At 41.5% G+C, this 24,362-nt stretch overlaps 1 protein-coding gene across 5 annotated transcripts; it reads right to left on the bottom strand.

Moving 5' to 3' along the window:
* Window positions 1-188: 188 nt before the first annotated feature.
* On the bottom strand, window positions 189-24,307 carry stim1a (stromal interaction molecule 1a). Of its 5 annotated transcripts, none has more exons than XM_069707310.1 (14): window positions 24,185-24,307; window positions 23,315-23,450; window positions 20,145-20,275; window positions 17,280-17,394; window positions 15,831-15,942; window positions 15,274-15,389; window positions 11,758-11,935; window positions 6,232-6,409; window positions 4,750-4,917; window positions 4,409-4,509; window positions 3,967-4,196; window positions 2,951-3,031; window positions 1,892-2,291; window positions 189-1,507 (listed from the first exon to the last, which is right to left on the bottom strand). In XM_069707310.1, the coding sequence occupies exons 2-14, from the start codon at window positions 23,433-23,435 to the stop codon at window positions 1,003-1,005; spliced, it is 2,436 nt and encodes an 811-aa protein (XP_069563411.1). In that variant the 5' UTR covers window positions 23,436-23,450; window positions 24,185-24,307; the 3' UTR covers window positions 189-1,002. The 5 variants fall into 5 exon arrangements, with proteins under 5 accessions (XP_069563411.1, XP_069563410.1, XP_069563414.1 ...); XM_069707309.1 differs by having other exon boundaries at window positions 24,209-24,307; XM_069707313.1 differs by having other exon boundaries at window positions 2,228-2,291; window positions 24,209-24,307.
* Window positions 24,308-24,362: the final 55 nt, after the last annotated feature.

The following is a 24,362-nucleotide window of genomic DNA, read 5'->3' as shown; positions in this document are numbered from 1 at the left end:
TGGTTGGATTTGATGACGTAGCATGTTTGAGATTGAGATACAGCAAGTGCTTAAACCTGAACTAAGCTGAGCATTTCAGCAGAGACAGATCAGACTTCCCTCCCTCTCCCAGGCTCGCATGCACTGAACCCAAAATATATATAGAAAAAAAAACAAAATCAAAAGGCCTAATGCTGTAGTCTCAGCACATTATTATTAAGCCTCTTCTTTACTCCATACTGTTTCACCTCTGAGGAGCTAATCACACCCAGGAGCCACTGCTGACATACTGTGCTGAAACACCTAACATTTTGTTTTTTTGACAACCAAAAGTGAAGTTTATTAATACACTGGAACTTAATCCAACTACTCTTGTGTTTGAAGATCCCCTAAATGTGTCATTTGTTCTGCCAACAAGACGACAACAAAAGACAGATAAACATGTAACCATCGATAAGAACAAAGTACCCAGAGGAGGAAAAAACAACAACAACAACAAAAAAAAAGGAGTGCGCATTCATTTTGGATTTGTAGGCTAGCTGGTTAGGTAGTAATAAAAGAAACATCAAGTGTCGTCTAAGCAGGTTGACGACAAGAACCAAGCAAACACTAAGAGCATTCGAGTATCAAACAAAAGTGAAGACATGCAAAATGTTATAGATTGTAGAACAAGAAAGAAAAGCCAAGTGGGAGCCATATTTCTCTTTGAGACTAGCACAATTTCCTGCAGAATAAATATTTTTTTTTACATTCCAATATACAAACCAACCCATTCAACACTGACCAAATGAGCAGACACAGCTGGATAGCTGGTTGCTCCCATAGTCTCTCAAACAGTCTCTCAGAGTAGGTGTTGTAACCTACAAAAAGATCCAATGGCAACAAATTGTGCCATCATTTGACCACTGATGAAGCCCAAAAACATTAAAACTTTTGTAATTTTTTTTTTTTTTTTTTTTTTAAACAGGCCAGTCAGAGGAAAACAGTCAGAATAGCTCTGACAGCCTGTAGTTCGTGTAGCTCTCATTTCTTCTGTTTCTTGAAGATCTTGAAGGTGTGTTTCTTGCGGCTGGCAGTGGAATCCGTGTCTTCTCCAGTTGAGCCGCTGTCTTCCTCCAGAGGGCTCTTCTTTGAGGACAGCTGTGGGATGCGCGTGTTGCCTTTTGCCCCCACGGCTCCCGCCTGCCCTCCTGTAGGCGACGGCGTGTCAGGTTCAGTGGAGTTTGGGCTGAGGGAGTGGGTTGACTCTGACAGACTGTTGCTCTCCCCCAGGCTGGGCGACTTCTCAATGGCGTACACCTTCTTCATGAGTATGGGGCTGTCGGGGACGGGCTCTGAAGGACTTCCCTCGTGAATGCGGTTCCCTCCGTTGGGAGCAGGCAGAAAGGTGGCATCATCTGTCCGGCTGGACAGGCCGTGCAGGAGAGAGGTGGGCTTGATCAGGTGGCCTTTGGAGCTGAAGGCAGAGAGCCGATCACCGACTTGGGAGAGGGACAGGGAGGAGTCGGAGTCAGAGCGATTTAGGTCCCTGTAGTGGGGAGAAAACAAAGAGGGTATAGGAAATTAGAAAAAAAAAAAAAAAAGAGATCTGAATAGTCTAAAAGTAGGTCTTGCATGCTTGGGTTTGTATACACTATCCCTGCAAAGCCATGGACACAGCCTGGAAACTGGAACTCTACACTCGTTAGTTATGCAGGCAAAGAACACCATGAACACTGAGGGAGGTTGAAAAAGAGTAAATGTACAGATTCTGCAATGGGTCATCAGGTGTGATGAAATGAAAGCAAAAGGATGTACAGAATGAGACACACACACACGTTACAATACACGTGTTAAAAAAAACAAACACGAAACGACAGCAGGTGGTGAAGAACAACCACGCACGTGCGGAAAGCTGGAGAGAGACGGGTACCCGAAACTGTCGCCGCATGATGAGAGCACTTTGGAGACGTCTGAGAAATCAGGAATGGGGTCCATGGGCTGGAAAGAAGTATGGTATACATGGGAGGAGTGAGGGGCGACGGCCCCACCCATACAGCTGAGTAAGCAGGAGGACGAGGACTGAGCGTTTGGGTTGGAAGTAAAGATGATGGACGGGTGAGAAACAGCCGAGGAAAGAGGAGGCAGGGAAAGACAATCGAGCTGACCGAACGACTGGCTGCGTGACTGCCTGAAGGTAGCCCTAGACCTGGAGGGGTAGGGGTTTCCCTCTCCCTGCTGCCCTGCCAACAGGCAACTCTCTACCAACCTCTGGGAGCCCATGGCCAGCTGCGGGTCAATGTGGCGCTGGCGCAGAGACATCATACTGGGAGCTGTTGGCACAAAACGACAGCGTTATTAACAACCACTCATGAAATCAAATCTGATGGGACAGCTGGGAGATAAGTGGAAATATACTCAGGTGGTGGGATCCATTTCTCTGACTTTAAACATGATTAAATTTCAAAAATACCATTTACTATTTTTGCCTTTTGAATCTACAATATTATTACAATAAAATAGAATCCCAACACTTGTTTTATCTCTCCTCCGAACAAAGAAAATATTCAAACCAATCAAAGCAGACAACAGGTATCAGGAAATTGAGAAATAAAAAATAAAAAAAAGCCCTTTTAGGAAAGGAAGTGCCCATTTATAAAGAAATATATATATATATATATACATATATATATATATACATACATATATACATATATACAAAAGGTAGTAGTAAAACCCAAGTGGGAAGAACGCAGGGGTGACAAGATTTAGAGCAGGGACTATGTATGGCAAGCAACGAAGGCAAGATCAGGGGTGCTTTCAGATGAACACAGCATGGAGACGTTGTTGTTTTTTCCTCCCCTTTCAGCTGTGTCCATCTGCAGCGCACTATTACATATAGTATTACATCTATCTGTGGCTTTTAGGCAAAGGGGAGAGACAAGGTTGTGAGACTACAGACTGAACTGGGGGGCATGAATAAATGGCCAACCGGGATATTTCCACAGAGGCTGACAGTCCGAACCAACGGACCACAGGTCACTGGTTCGCCGCTCCGACGGTCGGTTGCCATCTGTAGTGAGGCCAAAGAGACAGCAGTGGGAGCCAAATGCCAGAGACGTGGTGGAGGGAGATAGGGGAGTGAGATAGGGGAGTGAGATAGGGGGTGTTGTTAATGTTGATTAAAAAACTCACTCACTTTTGCAGCCGCAAAGGGATTCTGGAAGCATCCACACTCCAGTTAGTCAAACCCAAAACCGAATGTGTCAAGTTTTGTCACAGTAACGAGTCAAATATATTATAGAACCTGGAACAGCATGGCTACAACACATTGTGGTGCTTTTTGAGATGAGATAGTATGAGATGTGTTCACCGACGATTTCCGTGATACATATTGTATGTTTTATGTATTTGATTGGCAGCTTTCGTGTATTTTTTTCTCTCTCATATTTAACCTAAATAAGAATTTAATTGGACCACAGCTTGCATATGACACGCCTGTTTTTGACACAGCTATTTGTCCAAAAGCTGATTCAAAGTGTCTGTAGCACATATTGGGACACAACCACTACAAATAGGTCAGCACAAAAAAAACGTGTTCTCATTACAAAGTATATTTTTCTTGACAGTTCAATTTGCAGAGGAAAGTCACAGGAGTCTTTGGTCTCAATCACAGACTGAGAGTCAAGTAAACATTTGTATCCAAAATGAGAGCAATTAACAAAAATGCATCCAAATGGAATTGTGTGTAAAAAGATAAGACAATTAGAAACATTTACATAATGCAAATGTAAAAAAACCAACATTCATTTAATCACAGACATGTTTAACCCTCACAACTTTAAACACCAGTGAGGCCAGAAGGACATATTCTGGCAAAATGTAGGATAAACGGTCCAAATTCTCATGCGGGCTGATTTTTGTATTTCCCCAGCAGGGCCTTCGACTGTTTCGGGACTCGTTTGCTAATCCCCACTGACTGGCCGAGAGATTCGGATGAACTCTTACATTGCAGAGTTCCGGGCACGATATCCTCGTCCATGTCGTCCATGTCGTCGGACAAGAGGAAGTGCTGAGGTGTAGCTCTGCCGCCCAGGAAGCTGGCGTCGAGGTTGAGGGACGAGGTCAGCGAAGGAAGGCCCGGGTTGTTGACGATGGTGAAACCCGTGAGGATCTCGATCTGCTGCCAGCGATGCAGCCTCTCCCGCAGGGCGGCCGTCACCTCTCCGAGGGCTTGTCTAGGAAAGATGAAAAGAAACGAGGAGGGAGGAAACATGAAAAGCGACACGCAATTATAACTGTATAAAGAGACAAAATAATAATAATAATCTAAATTTGAAATCTTAGAAAATAAATCAGCAGGAAATCATCTTCACCCACTTCTTCTTTCTTTTTTTTTAAACAATGCAAATTACATGAAAATGACCAGCGTTTCTAACATTATACATACTTTGCTGCCAATATTTTGTGGTCCACGTCATCCAGGGAGGAGCTGTGAGCCACATGGAAAGTCCCAAAGAGGGTGTTCCTCTTTTTCTTTATCTTCTCTGCCTGTGAAAACAAGTGATGAAACATGTATTTCTGTTGTGTAAGTGGAAAGGTAACAGCACCAGTCTGCGTATTCAATGATATTAATCGTTGTTTTTTTTTGCCGATTTAACTTTTTATAATTATTATTATTGAATTAACAACTCAAGGATGCCTCATGGATTTTAAGCAGACCGTCTTGTGATCCAGGCAATAACATTGAAGCTAAAAATGGCTTTCCCCTTTAGGTTTTCACATCCTTACCCCTTCCTTGGCCACCAGGAGCTGCCGTTCCGCATTTTGCTTCTTGATGTTGTAGTACTGCACTTCCACCTCATGGGTGAGCTGCAGCCACTTCTGAAGAGACTCCGGTGGTGACCAGCTAATCCGAGACTCCAACTCCTTCTCCGCTTTCTTCAATGCCATGCGCACCTGCAGTAGAACATGATTTTCTCAGTTGCTGTAAGCTGTTACAACGTTTTTATAAAACATACAAAATAATAATAATAACATCTATTTAAACGGCACTTATTAAATAACATTCCAGAGTGCTTTTTGAGGTTGAATCTGGACCACAGTGTTTCCCCAAAAGATGGAGTTGTAGCAGCAGAGGTAAAGGGAGCACGCACGTTTCTTTTGTCTGCTCACACTGTGAAACCCTGCTGAGACATTTCTGTGAATCTGCCAGCACCAGACAAACAACCACTGCATCACATATTAATGGTCTCCTGTTGTTAACACGACAACTCTTGGTTTGAAAAAAACGTGTTGTGTAATTTTCAGATGCTCCCTGCATATTCATCTCAGAGCTGTAGGTAGAGACCAGTGTTAATGGCTCCTTGTTTATCTTCCTATGGTAGGAATGAAACAGGTTTTTTTTTGTTGTTGTTGTTTTTTTAAATCAGGAAATTTAAATCTGATATCTTTCCAAATTTAGAGGGGTTGTGTTTCCTTGTCCTCCTATCAAATCAGAACATTTGCTGTAACATTAGTGACATCAGTAATGTGAAGCTGCAGGACTGTTTTCTTTTGATCATCTTTGATTGTTCCATTGTTGACATCTATCCGGTGCTTTTCGTTGAGCTCTCGAGTTTCTCGTTTATATGTTTATCTCACAGGTGTGTGTGTGTGTGTGATGACCTGGATATGAAGTGTCCTTAGTGCAAAGTAATAAAACATTAGTTTCTAAAGAGATAAAATAGGACCCTGTTGTCTCGACTCTGGTTTAAAAAAAATAAAATAATAATAATTCAGCAGAGAAGCACTGGACCAAAACATTTCAGGACTGCAAAGAAGTCTTGCAAATGGCCGTTACATCCCATAAATTCAAAACTCGAAGGTAACTATGAACCATGGTTATAGCTAAGGACGGGCAGATCTTGATGCTTGCATCCTGAATATAGGAGTGAACAGTAAGTGGTGACTGGTCTTGAACGCCTGATTCCAGTTTATCAATGTGATTCTGATGAAAAAACTCACCGTGACACAAGTGTCTTAGATCACTGTGATAATCCTTCGAGCAAATACTCATGTGCTTTTCTTACTTGTGTGGGCTGCACAGCGCTGCACTCTGCCTGCCAAATTTCTAATGGACAAAGACTTTAGTGGGTGGATTTATATTATCGCCAGTGGGAATCTGATGGACCTAAACATACTGTGCAGGGGCCACCTTGGAAGTCCACTCAGTTTCACTCTCTTCTCTGTGAAAACTCCATGTTTAGATGGCATTGATGAGTTTGGAAGTACCTGTTCTAGCTCCTCCTCTGCGTATTTTTGGCGACTCAGCTCGTTCTCTGTGCCCTCACGCAGCCCCTTCAATCGTTGGGCCTCCTGCTTGGCTGTATTTATCTCGTCCCTCAGCTTCTGCTCCAGATTCACCTTCTCCACTTCGACTGTACGGTGTTCCTCCTGGGCAATCTGCAGCCTGAGGACAGGGTGGGGAACAAAGTACAAACGGTTATGTTACAGGTTTATTTTGTCACAAAAGCGAGACATCAGTGGCTGCCTACTAAAGACGAGCAGAAAAGACAAAGCCTGGTAGGTGCCAGGGTAATTTTCCATGAGCAGGCATAACATGTGAGCATCGGGGTGCCGTGCACGTGTGGTACGTCGTAGGCATTGCATTACTACCCAAGCATCACCGGAAACAATGGCTAACAAGTAGAAACTAACAGACGCTGAGCAGACGCTGAGCAGCTCACATTAAACTGACATCAGAGGGGGTAGAGCCACGACAGGGAACAGCTGTCAGCATGTAACTTTAGCACAGTACAGTGTGATACCCAATGCTCCTACAGGGTCCAGAACATACATGTGTTGATTTGTGTGTGGGATACTTTTAGATTAACCTAAAAAAAAAAACTATTTTAAAAGGAGGAGTTTGTCACCCATTACATAATTATTTGTGCTATGACCCACCGCATTTAATTAGACAGCAATCTGTAAAAAGATCTAATCCACTTCGAAGCAATTGTGATGTAATAAAATACAATGCATTCAATTAAAAATAATTAGTTTAATTAACCTGGTAACCTAATTTGAGATTGAGCCTGCAGGTAATTCAACTCACAATAGGAATTATGGCTTTTGCCAAAACAGGCATTTCCAACCCCAACTCCCAGTATTATGATGTGACGCAATAAAGCAAAATCCAAATTGTAGGGTTTTAGTATTATTTTTTGCATTGAAGGGCGTACGGTTTCAGTCGCTAGGGGGCAGCACACTCCTCCAGCCGGGCTGAATACAACTGTGGAGGGAAGGGCAGGGAAATGAAAGTTGATCCAGACCATAAGCTATGGAAAATGTGGCTAGTGGACAGTCCTGCTAATGCTTTCGACCCTGACCTCTGCCATTCTCTCGCTAAGATTTGAAAGCACTGGCAGAGCTACAATGTCCGGAGATGCCAAACGCTGTTCCAACTGACCTGCATTACAGCGCTCACAGGGCGCAGACACAATGTCTCTGCAGACTTTGCAGGTAACGGTAAATAATATAGACTAATTTTACATTTGCATTAATCTTACCAGCCAACAAAATTATGAATGACTATCTATCACAAGCAATGCTGTTGCCCTTGTTGCCAGTCCTTTTTCAGGACCCCTGTCTGAACACCACACCCAAATCCAAATGTGGGTGAAATAGCAAGAGAGTTGACGTGCTAAGCGGTCATACTTGACACCATCTCCCACCAGTGAGGCAGAGGCTGGCTCAAACAGGGTTGGAAAAGGCGCCCAGGAAATCCAGCTTTGGTCAAAGTCCCCTCCCACTGTCTCCCACTAGGGAAGCCATGTCTGGGGAAGGCTACTTGATATCACCACAGGATCAGCTTGAATGTATGGAAAGAGAGCAGCTGGCAGCAGGGATCAGGAAGAAAGGCACAGCAACAGACAGAGGACATCTCTCCCTCCCTCCCTCCCTCCCTCCTTCTCTCCCCTCTCTCTTCCTCTCTCCCTCTTCCTCTCCCTCTCTCCCCCCTCTCCCTCTCTCCCCCTAAGTCTGAAATGTCTGAGGTTTGAAGTAACCTACTTCTGGCAGTACGTGCATTGGCTCACATACTTAACATTGCCTTTTAATTTTGATGGACAATGTTCTACTTTATTAGAAACAGACACAAGACATTTGGTTTGTTTGTTCTGTCTCTGAACTTTTACCCACCACAGATTAGATTTAAATGTCGTTGCACAATACTGCTGAATTGCCGCAGAACGATTGTACTGCCATGCTGAATGAATAGCCGTAACTCAGGGACTTGAGCCGAATGCAGTTTCTGCACCTGTCAAGGTGCTTAATGTGAAGCACCACAACGCTGCCCACAAACAACAACTTACAAGCTATTACAAGCAGCTGCGGTAAGTTTGGATATTTGCGCAGCATACTAAATCATTTTATATTTTTTATATTTACTAAGGTCTCTGGTTTGATCTGCAGGGGGGGAATAAATACGAGCAATTAGCTTAGGAAGGAGGATATATCAAAGCCCACTTCAAAGTTGGCAGTGGCAGATCTGTTACAGCTGATCAAAGTATAAAGCCACAGAGGCAACACACAGATGACCTGGCAGTCTATCAGAGGGACAGAGTTTGACCTCTCTGATTTGTCCCCATTGCAGCAGTCAGTAGTTCTGTTGTTTGGTATTCAGTAGACAAATCCCACAAAATACTTCCACCTCCCTTACTGTACTGCTGTAACAAAGAACACCCTGTTTGTTTTAGATCAAATATGCACACAAAGGAGATACAGGTGTACAGAAAATGAAGGAGTTGATGGCTGACACAAACACCAATCTCAGTTCAGTCTTTAAAGTCTCTTTGTTGTTGATCAAAGCAGACCATGTTCAAAACCTGTCTCCTAAACAGCCGGCTGATACAAAGATCAACTCATGTGGGTAATAGGGGCAGTGAGAGTAACATGTGGACGGCTACAACAACTCATCTCTGCCTGCTCAATGCCCCCAGTTCATCAAGCAAGGAATGTTGTGGAGTCATGTGCCATTGCCCGTCACTGCACCTTCCTCTGGCCAAGGAACGGGCCCAAGTACATCCTCGCAGTTTTAATAACAAAACGTAACATCCCGAGAGGTTAAAATCTTTCCAGTTTGGCCTTTCCATCAGCTTTCCTTTACGCTTAACCTCGAGCCAAATCTAACTTGGTGCTATTATCAAAATTGGTCAGAGAGGATAGAGTATTTTCTTGTGTTTCCTTGGAGCACTTAATGTTGTTACTTCATGACAAACCAGCAGGTGTCCGTAGATGTCTTTAATCATAGAAAAGCTGCTACTTCTCATATTTTAAAAATGAATAATGATGCTATGCATCTGTGGTGAAGGCAGCTCTCTTACAGCTGAACTAACAACCTGAAGTTGTGTCAGAGTTTTCCTTTAAAGGAATGAGAGGACACTGAGCACACTTTAAAGCACATTCTGAGCATTCCTTTAAGTATTAACATGACCAAAGTGGTTTCGAATTCTCTTGCAACGTTCAATTATTCCACGTGATACAACCAAGCGCTTAAATGCATTTGACTCCATTCAGGGGGCTTTGTTTTCAAATGTCTATTTTACATCTCATTTCAAATTGCAACAAAGGCAACAAATGCAAACAAGGCACGATGGCCAGTAAACAGCAGGTGTTGTAAAGTTTGAGGAACTTCAGGCATAAGCACTCAATTCAGGAGTTAATCAAAAGCCGTTTTAAATTGTGGCTAAACTGCAAGGTACAGAGGTCGGCCATTTCATCAATTAATTGAAATAAATTCAAAAGACCAAATATTCAAAAGATCTAAGGTGATTCCAATCTAAACTTAACAATAAAAGTAAAGCAGGAGGCCTGAGAACCAGGTAACAAATCACATTAGCTGGCTCCTTTTGCTCAAAACCAAAATTCACTGAACTCCATGTTGTTATAAACGTTAGCCTCTTCTCTTCGACCACAAAAGTCTGACCTTGATTTCTTGCATCTGCAATTTATTCTTTTGATAACTTCTCAAAAATGACTATGACCAGAGGTGAAGGCTAGACAAAAAAAATTGGGAACTAAATTGAGAGCTAAGCTATATCTTTACCACTGAAGTCTGATACAGACAGAGCCTGTATTGCTGCAGCCAGCGCTACCAACAATAATGAGTTTGACCCCACATATACCTTTAATTTAGGAAGGATCTCAGAGAAGCATATGTATATGCTGTCCTATGATTTTATAGTCATGTCTGAGACCTCACCAATACACAAGTCCCTGCTTTTAACAGAGCTCTGATATGTTCAGCATATCTTGTTTGAATTAATGGTCTTTGTTTCCGTCTGTCTTTGGGTGTTGGCCCTGTGATAGACTGCCTATCTGTCCAGGGCGCATCCTGCCTTTGCCCAAAAGTCAGCTGCGATAGGCTCCAGTCCCCCTGTGACCTCATTCAGGATAAAGTGGGAATAGATCATGGATGGATGGATGGATGGATGGATGGATGGATGGATGGATGGATGGATGGATGGATGGATGTTAATTGAATTAGTCCTCATCTGAAATTGCCTCATAAAAGCTGGTACAACAAATGAAAAAACACTCACGCCATATGCATGGCTTTAATCGCCACCGCTCAAAGCAAATCTTTCTGTATTTAACCCACGAGTTAAGAAAGGCTTTTAATAGATTAGTCACTAGCTAAGAATATATTTGTAATTCTTAGGACATTTTTCCCTTTTTAAAAGCCGTTTAGAGCGTATGCCACAGTAGCCTAAAGGTTTACTGCAATGCTCACTACTGAACTCCTGGTTGACTGCACCTTTATTGAATGTCCTACAGTGCTCTCCATGCACTTCCTGCCCATAAATGGATTAAATACCAACTAATTCAATTGTAAAATAGAGTTCAAATGTGACGTGTTTAAGACCAATTTGTGTCAAGTTATTTGTCAAAAGGCCTGACCGGTGAAATGAACAGCAGCTCTTCCAGTCGTTCATTGCCCAACAGTTTTCATTTCCCATTTTAGAACTACGTGCCAACGACCAGGCAATCCTGTGAAACTACGTGTGAACGAACTCATGAGTCATAACTTTCACAGGATAACATATACAATGACATAACTGTGTAAATACACACACACACACACACACACACACACACACACACACACACACACACACACACACACACACACACACACACACACACACACACACACACACACCATTCAAATTCAAACATGCATTCACAGTAAAATCCTCCTTCTGCTGGCTGCCTCCTTTGAAATAACACCTGCTTCAGCTGACTAAAAGAATAAATACACTACGGAAATAAAATAAAATAAAACTAAAAGAGCAGGGATGTTATTTCACACAACGAAGGCTTGATGATGTTATTAAACTTTGGGTGAGGCTGTTGTTTTCATTGTCCTCCAAACGGATTCAAGCAGAATGTTCCTGAGGGGAAAAGGGAAACCTGGTTTTCCTCTGAGTAACCGTTCAAGTTTAACCACTCAAGTGAAGAGCTACTGATGTACACGCGCACATGTAAGCATCACCATCAGCCCAACACTGGCTGATGTGAATTTTAAGAGTAATCGTTTTTATTTATCAGTGTTTAAGTTAGCTTGAAGTGAGTTTAAGTTAATGTACGAGAACTATACTTTAGACAGGAAGATAGTGAGGATAAATGTACTTTATGAGTTACCATTCTCATGGGAAGACTTAATACTGCGTTTTAAAGAAGTATAAAATCAAGGGTGCGTGTTCAAAATGCTGCACTTTTGAAGTTGGTTGTGTAGGTGGTGGAAAAACCACTCACTTTTGTTGTAGGTCATGCAGACTCTGCTCGGCTCTCTGCAGGCCCTCCAGGTCTTTCATCATCTTCTTCATGTGGTCTTTAGAGTAACGGTTCTGGATGTAGGCAAACCAGCAGCCACCCATGCCGATGACTATCGACACTACCAGCATGAAGTCCTTCAAGTGGTTATGTCTGTTCACTGAGAAAAAGAAGACAAGATACATTTTAGTAAGATAATAAACATCACAATCATTTGATAATTTCAGCAGCTCAGGAGATGCATTTCAGCCAGGCAATATATACCATGATCATATGATGAAGCTGTTTGACAATAAGCAAGCTTCACAAGGATGTGGTGAGAAGCTTGACCACAGCCGAGTCATACTGCAAGTGTTGTGGAGTGACACAAATAGGAGTCAGAAGCACGACCTCAGGGTGCATGAGAAGAACCCAGTGCGAAAGACCACGATAAAGGCAGCTTAACACAACCTATTTCAGTCTGGTAACCAGGAATAATAATCATGCATAGAAAACCAAACAAGGGCAACTACAACAGTTTGGTACACGAGGTACCGTGAATCAAACCTCAGGTGCCATTTGTGACTATGCTGCCATTATAAGGGATTAATAGCTATTAAAAGCCACAGCAGCTATAAAAGCCTTAGATTAGATTCAGAACACCTTTCAGCCAAAGATACAAAGGCCATCTTAAACACCCAAAATCAAGTTTGGGTTTAACGAAGCAAAATGTTTTATTTCATAAATCAGAGGAGCAGCATGCATGCAGCAACTAAAACATAGCCTCATTTTCAGCCTTGCAAGATACACGAGATGAGGCAAGTTTTTTCTTGCAAAACCTGCATTGGGGTGAGCGGGAAAGAGATGTCAAACATGACTTCTACTTCCTGGAGTGAGACAAAGGGAAGTAAAATGAGAGTCAGTGTTGGCTTTCTTTTGTTCTTGAGATAAGATCAGGAGAACATGCCACCTAGAAAAACAGTTCTTTACAAACATGCTGCCATTTCTGCAACTCGTGTACAGGATCAGCAAGAATAACGCAGCTGCACTTCAGCATCAGTACATCTGACTGGCTGGTATATCCAGATCATTACCTCTTAATCACCAAGAACACAAGTCCCCAAAATGAGGTCACAGTATTTAACTGAAATGCATGTGTGCTAAAATTGTCATTGCGGCTCAAATGAAATACTGAGCATTATCTCAGAGATAATATCAAATCATATAATGCTACTCTTCTGCTGGTCTATTTATTACCATTACAACACTATCAGTCTAGCCTGTGTAGTTTGTTATGACATAAAGTGAACAATACATTCAATCCCATTGAGGAATACCACCCAGAGAGCATCAAGTGACATTTAATTAACAACAAAACTGGAAACAACTGGATGCTAATGTGCCTGGGTTGAGTATCATACAACTGTCCACTAGATTAGACTCAACCTATTGTGAAGCGTGTCTTAAAATGCTGCTGCCCTGTGCAGTGGGTCCGTCTGACTGTTAGGGAGATGCTGTGGCTTTGAGAGGCTGTCAAAGCCAGACAGCCCTTGCAAATGTCTTTCTTCGTGTGTGACTCGAACAAAACACATCCACAATGACACATGCCAGATACAGACCATAACACACTGTTGGCCTGTGCATCTTTTTTTCATTGGAAATGCCAGCTTTCTGTGAAGGATCATTACATTTGCTCTTCTCGCTTCACTAATGACTCCATGTATCAGCTCTGATAAGTACCGCTCTTCTAAATATGCACCCTACGGTCTCGAAAGAAACCTGTAAAATTGTGTGTAAACTAAGATTCATATTTTTACACAAAAGCACTTAGAAGAGATCGTCTAGTGATACAAAAATGGCAACATTCAGCAGTCACACTGTAACTGGGCTCTTAAAACAGATAACATAAAAAAAAAAAAAAAAAAAAAAAAAGTGAAGTCCTGCCATGGGGTATAACAACTAAAACACACCGCATCCATTGTGATGTTATGAACCTCTAAAGAGACAAAAAAAACTGAAGGTTTGAAAATCTGTGAATACAGACTGGAGCAGTGAAACTGGAGAAGCAGAGGAAGAGGATGATCGGTGTGTTGATTTGTCTCAGTGCGCAGAGGGGTGTGTCTGGAATACAGAGCAGTGTGGGCTAACCCTCAGCTCACTCGTTTAATCCCTGAAACAGATATAGGCGGAACAGGATTTTTACCACATATCGAGGCCGATTTGGCTCGAGTGGGTAAATGAGGAAGTGAGCGTGTAAATGGGTGTATTAATAAATACAGCAAACAAAATGTGACCACAGCACATCACAGGGACAAAGAGCTGATGAAAAATGACAGCAGCAGACAACAGTAGTCAGGATGTTGGTTATGCTGGGAGGGTGTTCATACTGCATCAACTCAAAACTGTACTGTAATATTCATTTAGAGCTTTTCTGTTAGGGAGTCACACAGGGGATCAAGTTGTTTCTTTGTTTTTTTTTGTTTGGAAGATTCTTTACTCGACTCGAGGGAAACTCAAGTCAGGCTAAAATAACATTGCAACTTTTATAACTAATCAGTTAAAAACATAAGGACAAAAACAGCAGTCGCTGCCCTGAGATTCCAATATTACACACTGCGGACTCATACTCAACACAGAATTAAATCTATACACTGTCTGTCTTTGTGATAATGAACTTTGTATTCAGTTACTGACTATAGACTGCAAGCTTAACTTGTTTTAATGGCATTGCTTCATGTTAAAAATCCAATAAACGCGCATGCTTGGTTGTAACGTAGACGCTTTTTCAACTGCAGAGCACCAGAATCATTATTACTGTGCTGGACTCATTGTGAGGTTATGTCTTAGGTGAATAAAGAAAAGCATGTCTTGTCTGTTTGATCTATATTTTCTTCCTCGGTGACTGACACCAGTGTTTTGTCCCCTACATGTTACAACCAATAAAACACATTTTAACATTTGATGTTAAATATAGAAGCCTGCTAAATGCTAAATGACTGAGCTATGCTGAATGTAATGTTAATTTCTTAATTATTGTCTCTTTCACTGCAGCTGCGTCTGTTTGTTTTTTTAAAGATGAGTGTGCATCATCAACGTGATATTTCTACCTCCGGTGAATGAAAATGAAGGTTATTCTCTATATCTACCTGTTGCCATGGTAAAGTTTCATTGACTGTGTTTTTTTTTTTTTTTCGTTTTTTTTTTCCCATTAACCCTTTACGAGCTAAACTCACAGTTGATCGAATTAACAATGAGTCGCTCTAAAACTGGAAACTTCACATCTTGCAGTTAGTCACTTCAGAGATTAACATTTTTATGGGTGTTTAGATCAGTATCTTAATAAACAGTGGTATCAGAACAATATGTGACAATTTAGGAAAATATTTCAGTCTGATATCAATGTTAGGAAAGAGAAAATGAATGCATCTCTTGTCGGGGTTTTGAGGTACAAGTCCTTGATAAATGATAGCATCAATCTAAGATGAAACAGAAATGCAAGAAAGGGATAAGTCTACATACTCAGGGGTGCACCAAACAGCACCGTATCCAAAGCTTTGAGCTGCAACTTTTGCACATGGCTGCGATCCAAAATCTTCAGAATAGAGAGCGTCAGAGTGACGTTCTTTATTGCAAGCCTGAGAGAGAACAGACACAACATATTCATTTTGCAGGAAGAAAGACCAGAGGGTGTAATACATTGTGAGCTCTCTATAATGTAACCCCCGCCCCCCCACCGCCCCCCCCAAACAAATCCAACAGTTCATTATTAAAGCATTAATGCTTATTAAACACACAAATTAAGACCCCTTTAATTGAAGGCATATAAAAAGTGGGACATAAAAAAATGAAAAAAAACCTGACTGTTTATTACAATAGGACATGTAATGAGTTCGATAAAGAGGGTAATGCAAATGCTGTATTATCGCTGTTAATAAGAAGTTGCAAGTACGCTATTTGTGCTGGCTTTACTCCCACATTATGCATCACTATTCCCAGTCAAATATAACCCAAAACGTATTTGTCGTCACACGCCATCTTTTTCATAAAGTGCAGTTGACACAATGAGGTGTCCTTACCTTGGCATGGTGCTTCCATTGAAAGTCATCTTGCGAAATGAATCCACATATTGTGGCAGTTCCACATAGGTGATGAGCCATTCCACCACCTCATCCACTGTCCAATTATACACTGAGGACAAAAAGAAGAAACAAAGCATGAAGTTGCAGCTCTTATTAATTCTCACTCATCTTATACCAACATAATTTAACCTTGATGAGGCTACATGGCACCGATATGTCACATACAATGCAGTCAGAAAATAGCAGCAATTGACTTTTGAACTGTTTTTGCTGTCATCTAACAAATCAATACTGAGAAACAATGACTTTATTATTTAACAGTGTTTGAGGGTGAACAATGTACAGATCTTTAGCTTTCTAACCATTAATCTTATAACAATGCCGCAGCACAGCGACCCTAAACAATCGGGAGTCAGGCAACTGATTTCAACATGACCTGATTATGTGTTTAACTTGACCAGACTTAAGTTCTTAAAAGCAGAAATAATTTTAGTTTGCTTCAGTTCAGACTTGCAGAGCATTAAACAGGAAAGAAACCAAGGGTGAGGGCTCTCTTGATTTCTTCGTCATATACTGCAGGCAATCAATCACTACAAAAAATTCTGCAACTAAGTATTAATCATAAAGACTGTTTCAGAGATTGGAATAACTTGACCAAATACTGTCTGCTCCCTTTCTACCTACACCAGCCGTTTGAAATAGACGTTAACACTGTCAAATTAAAGATGGGTTGAGATGATCACGTGTATTCACATCCTGAATGATCTGTGAGGTTCCCAATAGCATAATATGCATTGGCTTGCCAACAGTAATAATTGGGGAAGGCGAACCTGCTCCCCAGCTCCTGGCAGAGAGTCAAAGTTGCGTGTTGTCTGTTGCTCTTTTGAACAGAAAACCCTGTTTCCCTGCTCAAAACCTCCAGAGCCTTATAAAGAAACTGCAATGCAGGGTAAGTCAGTGCTATGAGCTAAAAAGGGGGGAAAGCAGCCAGAGGAAAGGGCGTGAACAGACTTGAGTGCCAGATAAGGCACAGCTCTCAGTGAGTACACATTAGCCCGGCCAAACAGATAGACAGGAGGAAGTGAGAGTGTGGATGTGAATTCTGTGTTGACAGACTCAATGACGTCCACTCTGCCACTGGCTGAAGCTCATTAAATAGGCTGAACTTGACTTGACGTGCAAGCTGATCTGACTTGTTCCTTTGTTGGGTGAATGGGAAGGTCAAGCAGGGGTCATGTGTGAGGAACACGCTCAGGTGAAAGGAAATGTATATATAATTAGAGCGTAAGCGCTAATTTAGTGGCTATAAAACACACTGCCATCCTCTAAACTGGCAATCAAAATCACAAGAAGTGTTTCATTTAATATCTGAATTATCTGACAGAGAAGATTATTTGTGTAGTCACTGCCGGCCCTCAGGGGAAGAGAGAGGCTTGAAAGAATTACCTTCAGAACCCTTCCACGCGTTCCACAAGTCCTCCACACTGATGAACTGGTCATCCCCGTGGAAAGTGTTATGCTTGGCTTTGGGGTCATGGTAGTTTAGATCTTCTCTCAGGAACTGCAGGATGACAAGGATGTTTGTAATTGTTACAAAAATATGTATTTTGCGGAAGAGTTAAGTGAGAAAAGTAGCTAGAAAACATTAGAAAACACAGTTTCTACCAGTTACCAACAAAAGGTCAGCATAACATACTTTAGGAAGAGAAGTAAGACAAATGTAGAATTTTAATAGACACAGTATACTTGTATCTTATATATAGATACATATATATATATATATATTTATATCTATAAAACACAGACACTCCGACTGAGTGGGGGTTGATTAAATAAAATGTATGAATAGATGAAGGACAAAGACCACCATTGTAAATGGTTGAGGTTTGAATTTATTAAGAGCACTGACACTTGTTAAATATTGTGGTCTTTAGTGCCCTCATAAAAAAAAAAAATACAGTTCTTGTGCCGTATGTGTGCAATTAAAGAAACACAAGACACAATAAGTATGTCAACCTTGCATGCCCCTAAAAATGTCTGATGATTATTTTTGAGTCACTATTTAATGGTCTGAAAGAGCAAAGGACTTCCTCCTCACTGGTGCTAATAGTTACACAACATTACATCACCTGTACTGATTACAAATACCAAAAGGTCAGAATGTGCCATCATCAAAAACCAACAGATGAAATAAATCAACTGGAATAGGTTTGGTGACTTTGAGCGCTACAGCAGTGTTCTGATAGATTCGTGAAAAAAATTCAAGCAGCACCTTAAATAAATCAACCAAGTACACAGTCAGCCCTTCAGAAATCCGACTAAAATGAATTCAGTGTCATAGTTCTAATATCTGAACCAACACTTAAGCTATTGTGTACCACCACAAAGAACCTGTTGCCCTTCCCGTTCTCATTGTGCTTGTCTAGAGCAGCTACAAGTGATTTCATGAGCAACCAGTTGGCTGACATTACAGTTATGTTTGCGAAAATACTTAAAACATGTTGGGTATCTGGAAATTAGGTGCAGCCAAGCGAAAAGCAACTGTGACGTTGCCCATCGGTTTGAGAACCGCCGTTCTGAAGCCTCGAGTTCGGGTTTTGGTCGTCACCATCTCGCTATTTTGGAGCCAGAAGTGACCATATTTAGACGAGGAGCAAGTGGTGAATCTCACTCCATCTGATTGGAAACCAGAGGACACTTAGCGGAAACCTGACTGCACCACAGACCTGTCAATCAAACAGATGCACCGCCAGACATACCGCTTGTCAAGGCCTAACATCTAAATAATTATGGGGTTATTTTCATATAGACCACCAAAGAAAAAAATAACAAGGAGGGATTTCAGCAAATTACACTGGTATGACTTGTGGGAAAAAATGTAGTGACTTAAGTTTTTCTTGATGTTGTTGAATGGGAGTCCAAGAAGCCAGAGCCTTTTTGGAGCCAACCTCTAGTGGCCCTTGTTGGTATAGCAGTTTAAGTCACTTTCGCCTTATTTTTCATAACCGGAAGCCACGTCCAATTTTATAGTCAATGATTGCAGCTATCTCCAAGTTGAACAGAAGTAACACTGGAATTCCTACATTTTCAGACACCATAATATAAGCTAAATTCATGGTTGATTAAATATAATCGACATCGGATGTTGAGGCTAATTTTGATGGAAAATGTTGGAAGGATCCAAAATATCATGAAACAATTTGTTTGGTTCTCTAGATTGCTGTTTTGGTATCTGTTTTAAAATGAGAACTCTGCATGTTGTACACGAGTCACAGTGGTGCACCGTAAAAAAAAAAAGAAAAAAAAAAAGATGCTACTGTTGTTTCCACTCTCGCCCCCACTGGAACTGTCACCTGCTTGGCCAACGGAACAACACTGCTGAATGCCCACTATATTGTAGGCTAACTTGCCCTTTCAAAATGAACCCCACATAACATTTAACACTCCCACAAAAGCATAGTCGTGCAACATGGGTGAAAGAAGTAATAAGTCATGATGCTTTTCTTTCTTGATAGATTTGTGTGGGAGGACTTTACTACAGTGCAGGGAGATTCTGTACTGCAGGTGAAATACAGCACTCCTGGCAATATATATATTCACAGGACTTTGGGTATATTGCGACAGAGGACTAAAGCTTGTTCTTTAAAGCCGGACGAACCTTTTGATCTTAGATGTAAAGAAATAAACTTTTCTCTTTATTTTATCACTGGGTGATAACAGGAAACAAAGACACCATCTTAAGTATTCTTGATCCTTTTGAACACCATTTCATCAGCTCAAAGGCCCTACAGATAACTGTACTGCAATTGAGTCTTTGCCTCGGGGGGTATTTTGCATGGCGAGTGTCTCTTCTAAAAGCAGCAACGGCTGCAGCGATGATGTTGCTTGCTTTGTACCGGCCTCAACAACATGCCACAGATTGAACCAAACCGAAACAAGGCTCCAGAGAGGCTTTTTGTAATGAAGACTAAAGTCCAGGATGTAAGCTAAACGTACTATAAGCAGCGCCCCTAAAGCACCAAAGATGTCTGACACGCAACAGTCAGAGAAAAGCATTACACAGACCTTAAACTGCAATGTATCAAAAAGAGAAGCGGCAATCCTTGAGGATATTATAGGGCTGCGATTAACTGACCACCTTAGCAGCAAATCCTATGACAGGCCAGATGACAGAGAGGATCACAGTAATGATACGTGTAAGCTTCTTGACACTGAATAAAGACCACATCTGTGACTGTACAAACCAGAAGACCCCACTATTCAACAGAGTGCGAGCTTGTGCTGATTATGACTTTTAAGGCTGGTACTTACGCCGTCTGTCTCTGCCACATCCACATTGCCGTTTGCATCATCATCCATTTGCTTGTGGATAGCACGGATGGCCTCGAAGCTGAGAAAAGCGTTCTCGTCCTTGCATAGTGGCGGATCGATGCGACAAAACTCTGGTGGAAAAACAGAGTAATTTTGACACCAACGGATTCTTCAAATCATATTTACATCTCTACTTTATATTCCTACTAATGAAATCAAATTTCAGCCTGTTTAAAAGGAAAAACTCAAGCTGACTTTTTTAGATAATAGACTAAATAAATAACCTAACAGATTGAGAATAGGCATAATTATGCACAGCTAAACAAAGTGCATTTATAGATGATACTGGTTTTAATGTTTGTTTTCAAAACAACAAAAACTAGAAAGTCCAACTCTTTTTGTAGATTATTTTTGGTAGAGCATTGCCCTCTTCATCTCTGCGTCCCTTCAAAAGGCCACCACTAAACCGCTCTCTCTCTTGCTGAACTGCAAAATTCCTTGGCTGCAGAGAAGGCCTTGTTTATATAAGGCCTTTGATTTAGTGTCGGGATGATACTAAGATGCCCAACACTGTCTGACTGTAACTGTCAGACCCATGTGTAGACAAATGATGGTCAGACCAACTTACAGTGTAAAAACAGATTATATCCTAAGATGAATCGGTCTTTAATAATTATGGACTTTCAATTTGTATATCTAGCATTAATTTGGATGTCACAATTCTGTTTAATATGTATAAAAGGGCTTGTTTTTTTCATATTGAAGATCGAGTAATGTGTGGAAATGTCTGTATGTAGGGCTCCACAGTTAAGAGACAAATCAGAAATGTACGTCTTTCTATCATGTGTCTCTCTACCCACTGTGTTCCCTCTATTTCCCGAGGGATTACACATCTTCTGCCATAGATCAGATATAATGCTGGCCATCCCATTAAGAGGAAACCATTTTTGGCATATACTGCCAATGACATGACGATAACAGGAGGTTGAAGTACTTATTTCAATGTAAAGCACTTTGGTTCAGGTGAATTTAGAAGAGTTCCCCTTAAAGCTTCTGCATATATATTTTTCATATTAAGAAGCATATGTCAAGCACAGAATCTTTTGTTGTGTATTTCATTGAAATACATCTAGAAAGAGAGGAAGAAGAAGGTCAGGGCTAAGGGTGAGGTTGGCCTTCACTGCCAACATTTGATAGTGGCTCTGACTTTCTAACCGGGTCTCAGCTTGGGTTTTATCAAAAACAACATCTTCCCGCTGAAACATTTTGTACAGAACTTTTTTGTATTCATAACAATACATCTTTATCAACTAAAATACTTGATTCTATTTTATTATAATGAATTAATGGATGGATATGTTTTGGTTTGAAAACTGGGAAGAATGACTTCCTAAATAGCCATTGCTTTTCATGTAGCCTTCACCATTTTTACAACAATACGGTATGTGCAAAATTAACCTCACTACCCCTTTTCCACATGTTCAAGATGAGGTCTACATATTCTCAACGGATGCTGCTTCATCATTAGTCACTGTCACCCACATACTTATGTATAACAAATCGCATTTGATTTATAATGTGCTGGAATTTACCATGTAATGCCCCCTCCCACTGATCACTTCATCATACCAATCCAGGCTTTCTGTATTCCCGGAACGACATGTTTTGACAAGTAGGCTTAGCGATTAGAGACAAAACAGAAAGTAAAGCATGTCACAGATTAATCTCTGAAAGAGTTTCTGTGTCCATGAATGTGTGTGCCTGTAAACATTTTGTACTTGGCAAACTGCGCCTCACACCCTGCATGAAACCACTAAACCAGAACTAGGAAGGCTGGAGGCACGATGTGAACTTCCGTGTAGTAAAAAGTTAATTTTTGAGCCGCTTTGTGTAAGGTGTTCAGCTTTAGTAAACCTGAAAGAGCCACATACCACAATGGCAATCTGTCTGTCCCACATTCACACAAAGACTGACAGATACGCTGGAAAAAAAAGTCTACCACCTGTAACATATTCCCACACCCAACCTGGCCCTGTTCCTCATTTGGCTTGCAAACCTCCGGTGACACAAGATAAGATATTTACATACACGTCAGTCTGCTTTTTTGTAAGAGCTTGAGTTACGCAAGCCATTCTGTGTTGCTGCATGCAGATGAAGAATACGCTTTATGACTTTGCCACCTCATAACTACAGCGGCTACTATCTTCTATTGCCATGTAGAATACCAATCAAGCTTTGAAAATCACTGCCGTTGTTAAGAATGCATTCTTTCATGCACAGTGGCCAGTTGCGACTGCTGGGAGTGTGTGTGATCTGGGCAATGTCTCAGCAGTTTCCATTTTCGTACAATGTTCAGCAATACTAACCAAAGAGCCCAACTGAGCAAGTTAGTAGCATTGGGTCTTTGTCCAGTTGTTGCGAAAAGTATAGAAAATAATGTCTGGTGAAATAATAATTTCAAATGTTCATTTGACCAACAATGAAACCTTTTGTAAACCTATCCAAAGTGTTGCACTAGTGCACTTAAAACCCGCAATCACAGTACGTTGTGTGCTTGAAATTGCATCACTCCATGTTTTGAGGCGAGCAGTTACCACAATAAAAGAAGGCTTCTCTAAAAACATTTGTATATTTACAGAACTTGTGAAGCTCGCTCAGCATCTTTGTACTTTAAATTAAAGTTGTAAAATTAAAAAAGGAGAAGCCACATGATGTATAATGTACTAAACTAGGTCACTGCAGAAATATGCTGCTGTGAGAGCCATGTTGCTTTTAACATGCAAAGTAACTCAGTTAAGAAGCACCACGACTCCATGCAAATGAATAATACATTGTGATTATTGTTGGAAAAATAGTTACCCTGATCTGTCAGTTATTGGGAATGGGTTAACACACCGAGTAGCATTACAACACTTCTTCAAGCCCTGGTCATTAAGTTCACTTAACATCTGATCAATTACCTCCGGTTTGACTACGTGGCTTTTGATCTCAGTTAGACGCATGAAGCCCTTCATGCCAAATGCCAGCTGGACTATTCTCAGCATGGCCACATTTAGTGCCTGGTCAATCACAAAGGTTTGTCATCAACTGGAACGGGTCCAACTTAGTTTAACAGGTCACAGAAAACAGACTTACGATATAAGAAATCGACGTCGTGATATTTTACTCACCTGACACCCCATTTTCCGCAACGTGACTCTCTGTTGTTGGCGAGTTTAGCTTTTCAGTCAAACTTTCTCCAAAGAGACTCAAACAACATATCCACAAAGGCACCAATCTGGGGAGCTCCATGACTGGTGGTGTGCGCTGGAAGGAAGACAGCAAAGTGACTTTAAAACTCTGGTTTCTGTCCGCAATTAAACAGCGTTTGTGCTGTTTTAAGTCTTTTAAAATGCCAGACGACCCACGGAAACCGCACTATCCGGCTTACAGCACGCTCAGAAACAGGTTCAGTTACGTAAAGATCACTTCTCCAGTGCGCCCTGTTCTTCCACATGGAGACGTGAACACCTTTACGCTTCAGCGAAGGAAGCCTTTAAAACACTCACTTTGCCGGTTTAGCCAGGCTAAGGGGGTTTTGCGTCTGTGTTTGCAAACACGTGTCACTTTAGTGGGGGAAAAAAAATAATAATAATAATAGGATTATAAAAAAAAAAAAAAAAAGTAAGAGCAGCCGAGTCCGTCTGCGTCTCACGAGTCGGGTGTGTGGCAACCCTTCGGCTAGCTGGCTAAGCTCGCTAAGCATCTCGGCTAACCAGGAAATTAAGTCCAATAATGTCCACCGAGGGAAACGTCACAGAAACATTCAAAACACCCCGACCAACGCTTCCGTGTTTTGTTGTTTTGTTGTCCCCCCCCCCCTCCCTCCCCCGTGTCTACTTGCAAGCAGTCTTACACGCTCACGTTAGCCACCGCTAACATCCCGCTAACCACCACAAAAAAAAAACAACAACAACAATGAAACGTTAAAGAAAAGCAGCTGCAGTAAACGTCACCGCCGAGGCGATTACAACGTGTCAGAACAAAGTCGTAAAAGTTACCGGTCATGTATCAGACGGGTTTACCATTGCAGCAGACGCCTTGGTGGCGGGCAAGTGGAAGCACTGCGAACTCCACCTCCTGTGGAAGTCTCAGTCTTCCCCCGGCCGACGGACTGAGCCGGAACAGCCGCAGGATGTGGACTTGACCGCGAGCTTTGTCTTCCTCTACAGTCCGCTT

Source organism: Brachyistius frenatus, unplaced genomic scaffold (genome assembly GCF_029030835.1).
Source record: "Brachyistius frenatus isolate BFR_SWC_R1_liver_20210118 unplaced genomic scaffold, ASM2903083v1 Contig_68, whole genome shotgun sequence".
NCBI lineage: Eukaryota > Metazoa > Chordata > Actinopteri > Embiotocidae > Brachyistius > Brachyistius frenatus.
Note: the sequence above shows the minus strand (reverse complement) of the source record. Positions and strands in the feature narration are given on the sequence as shown.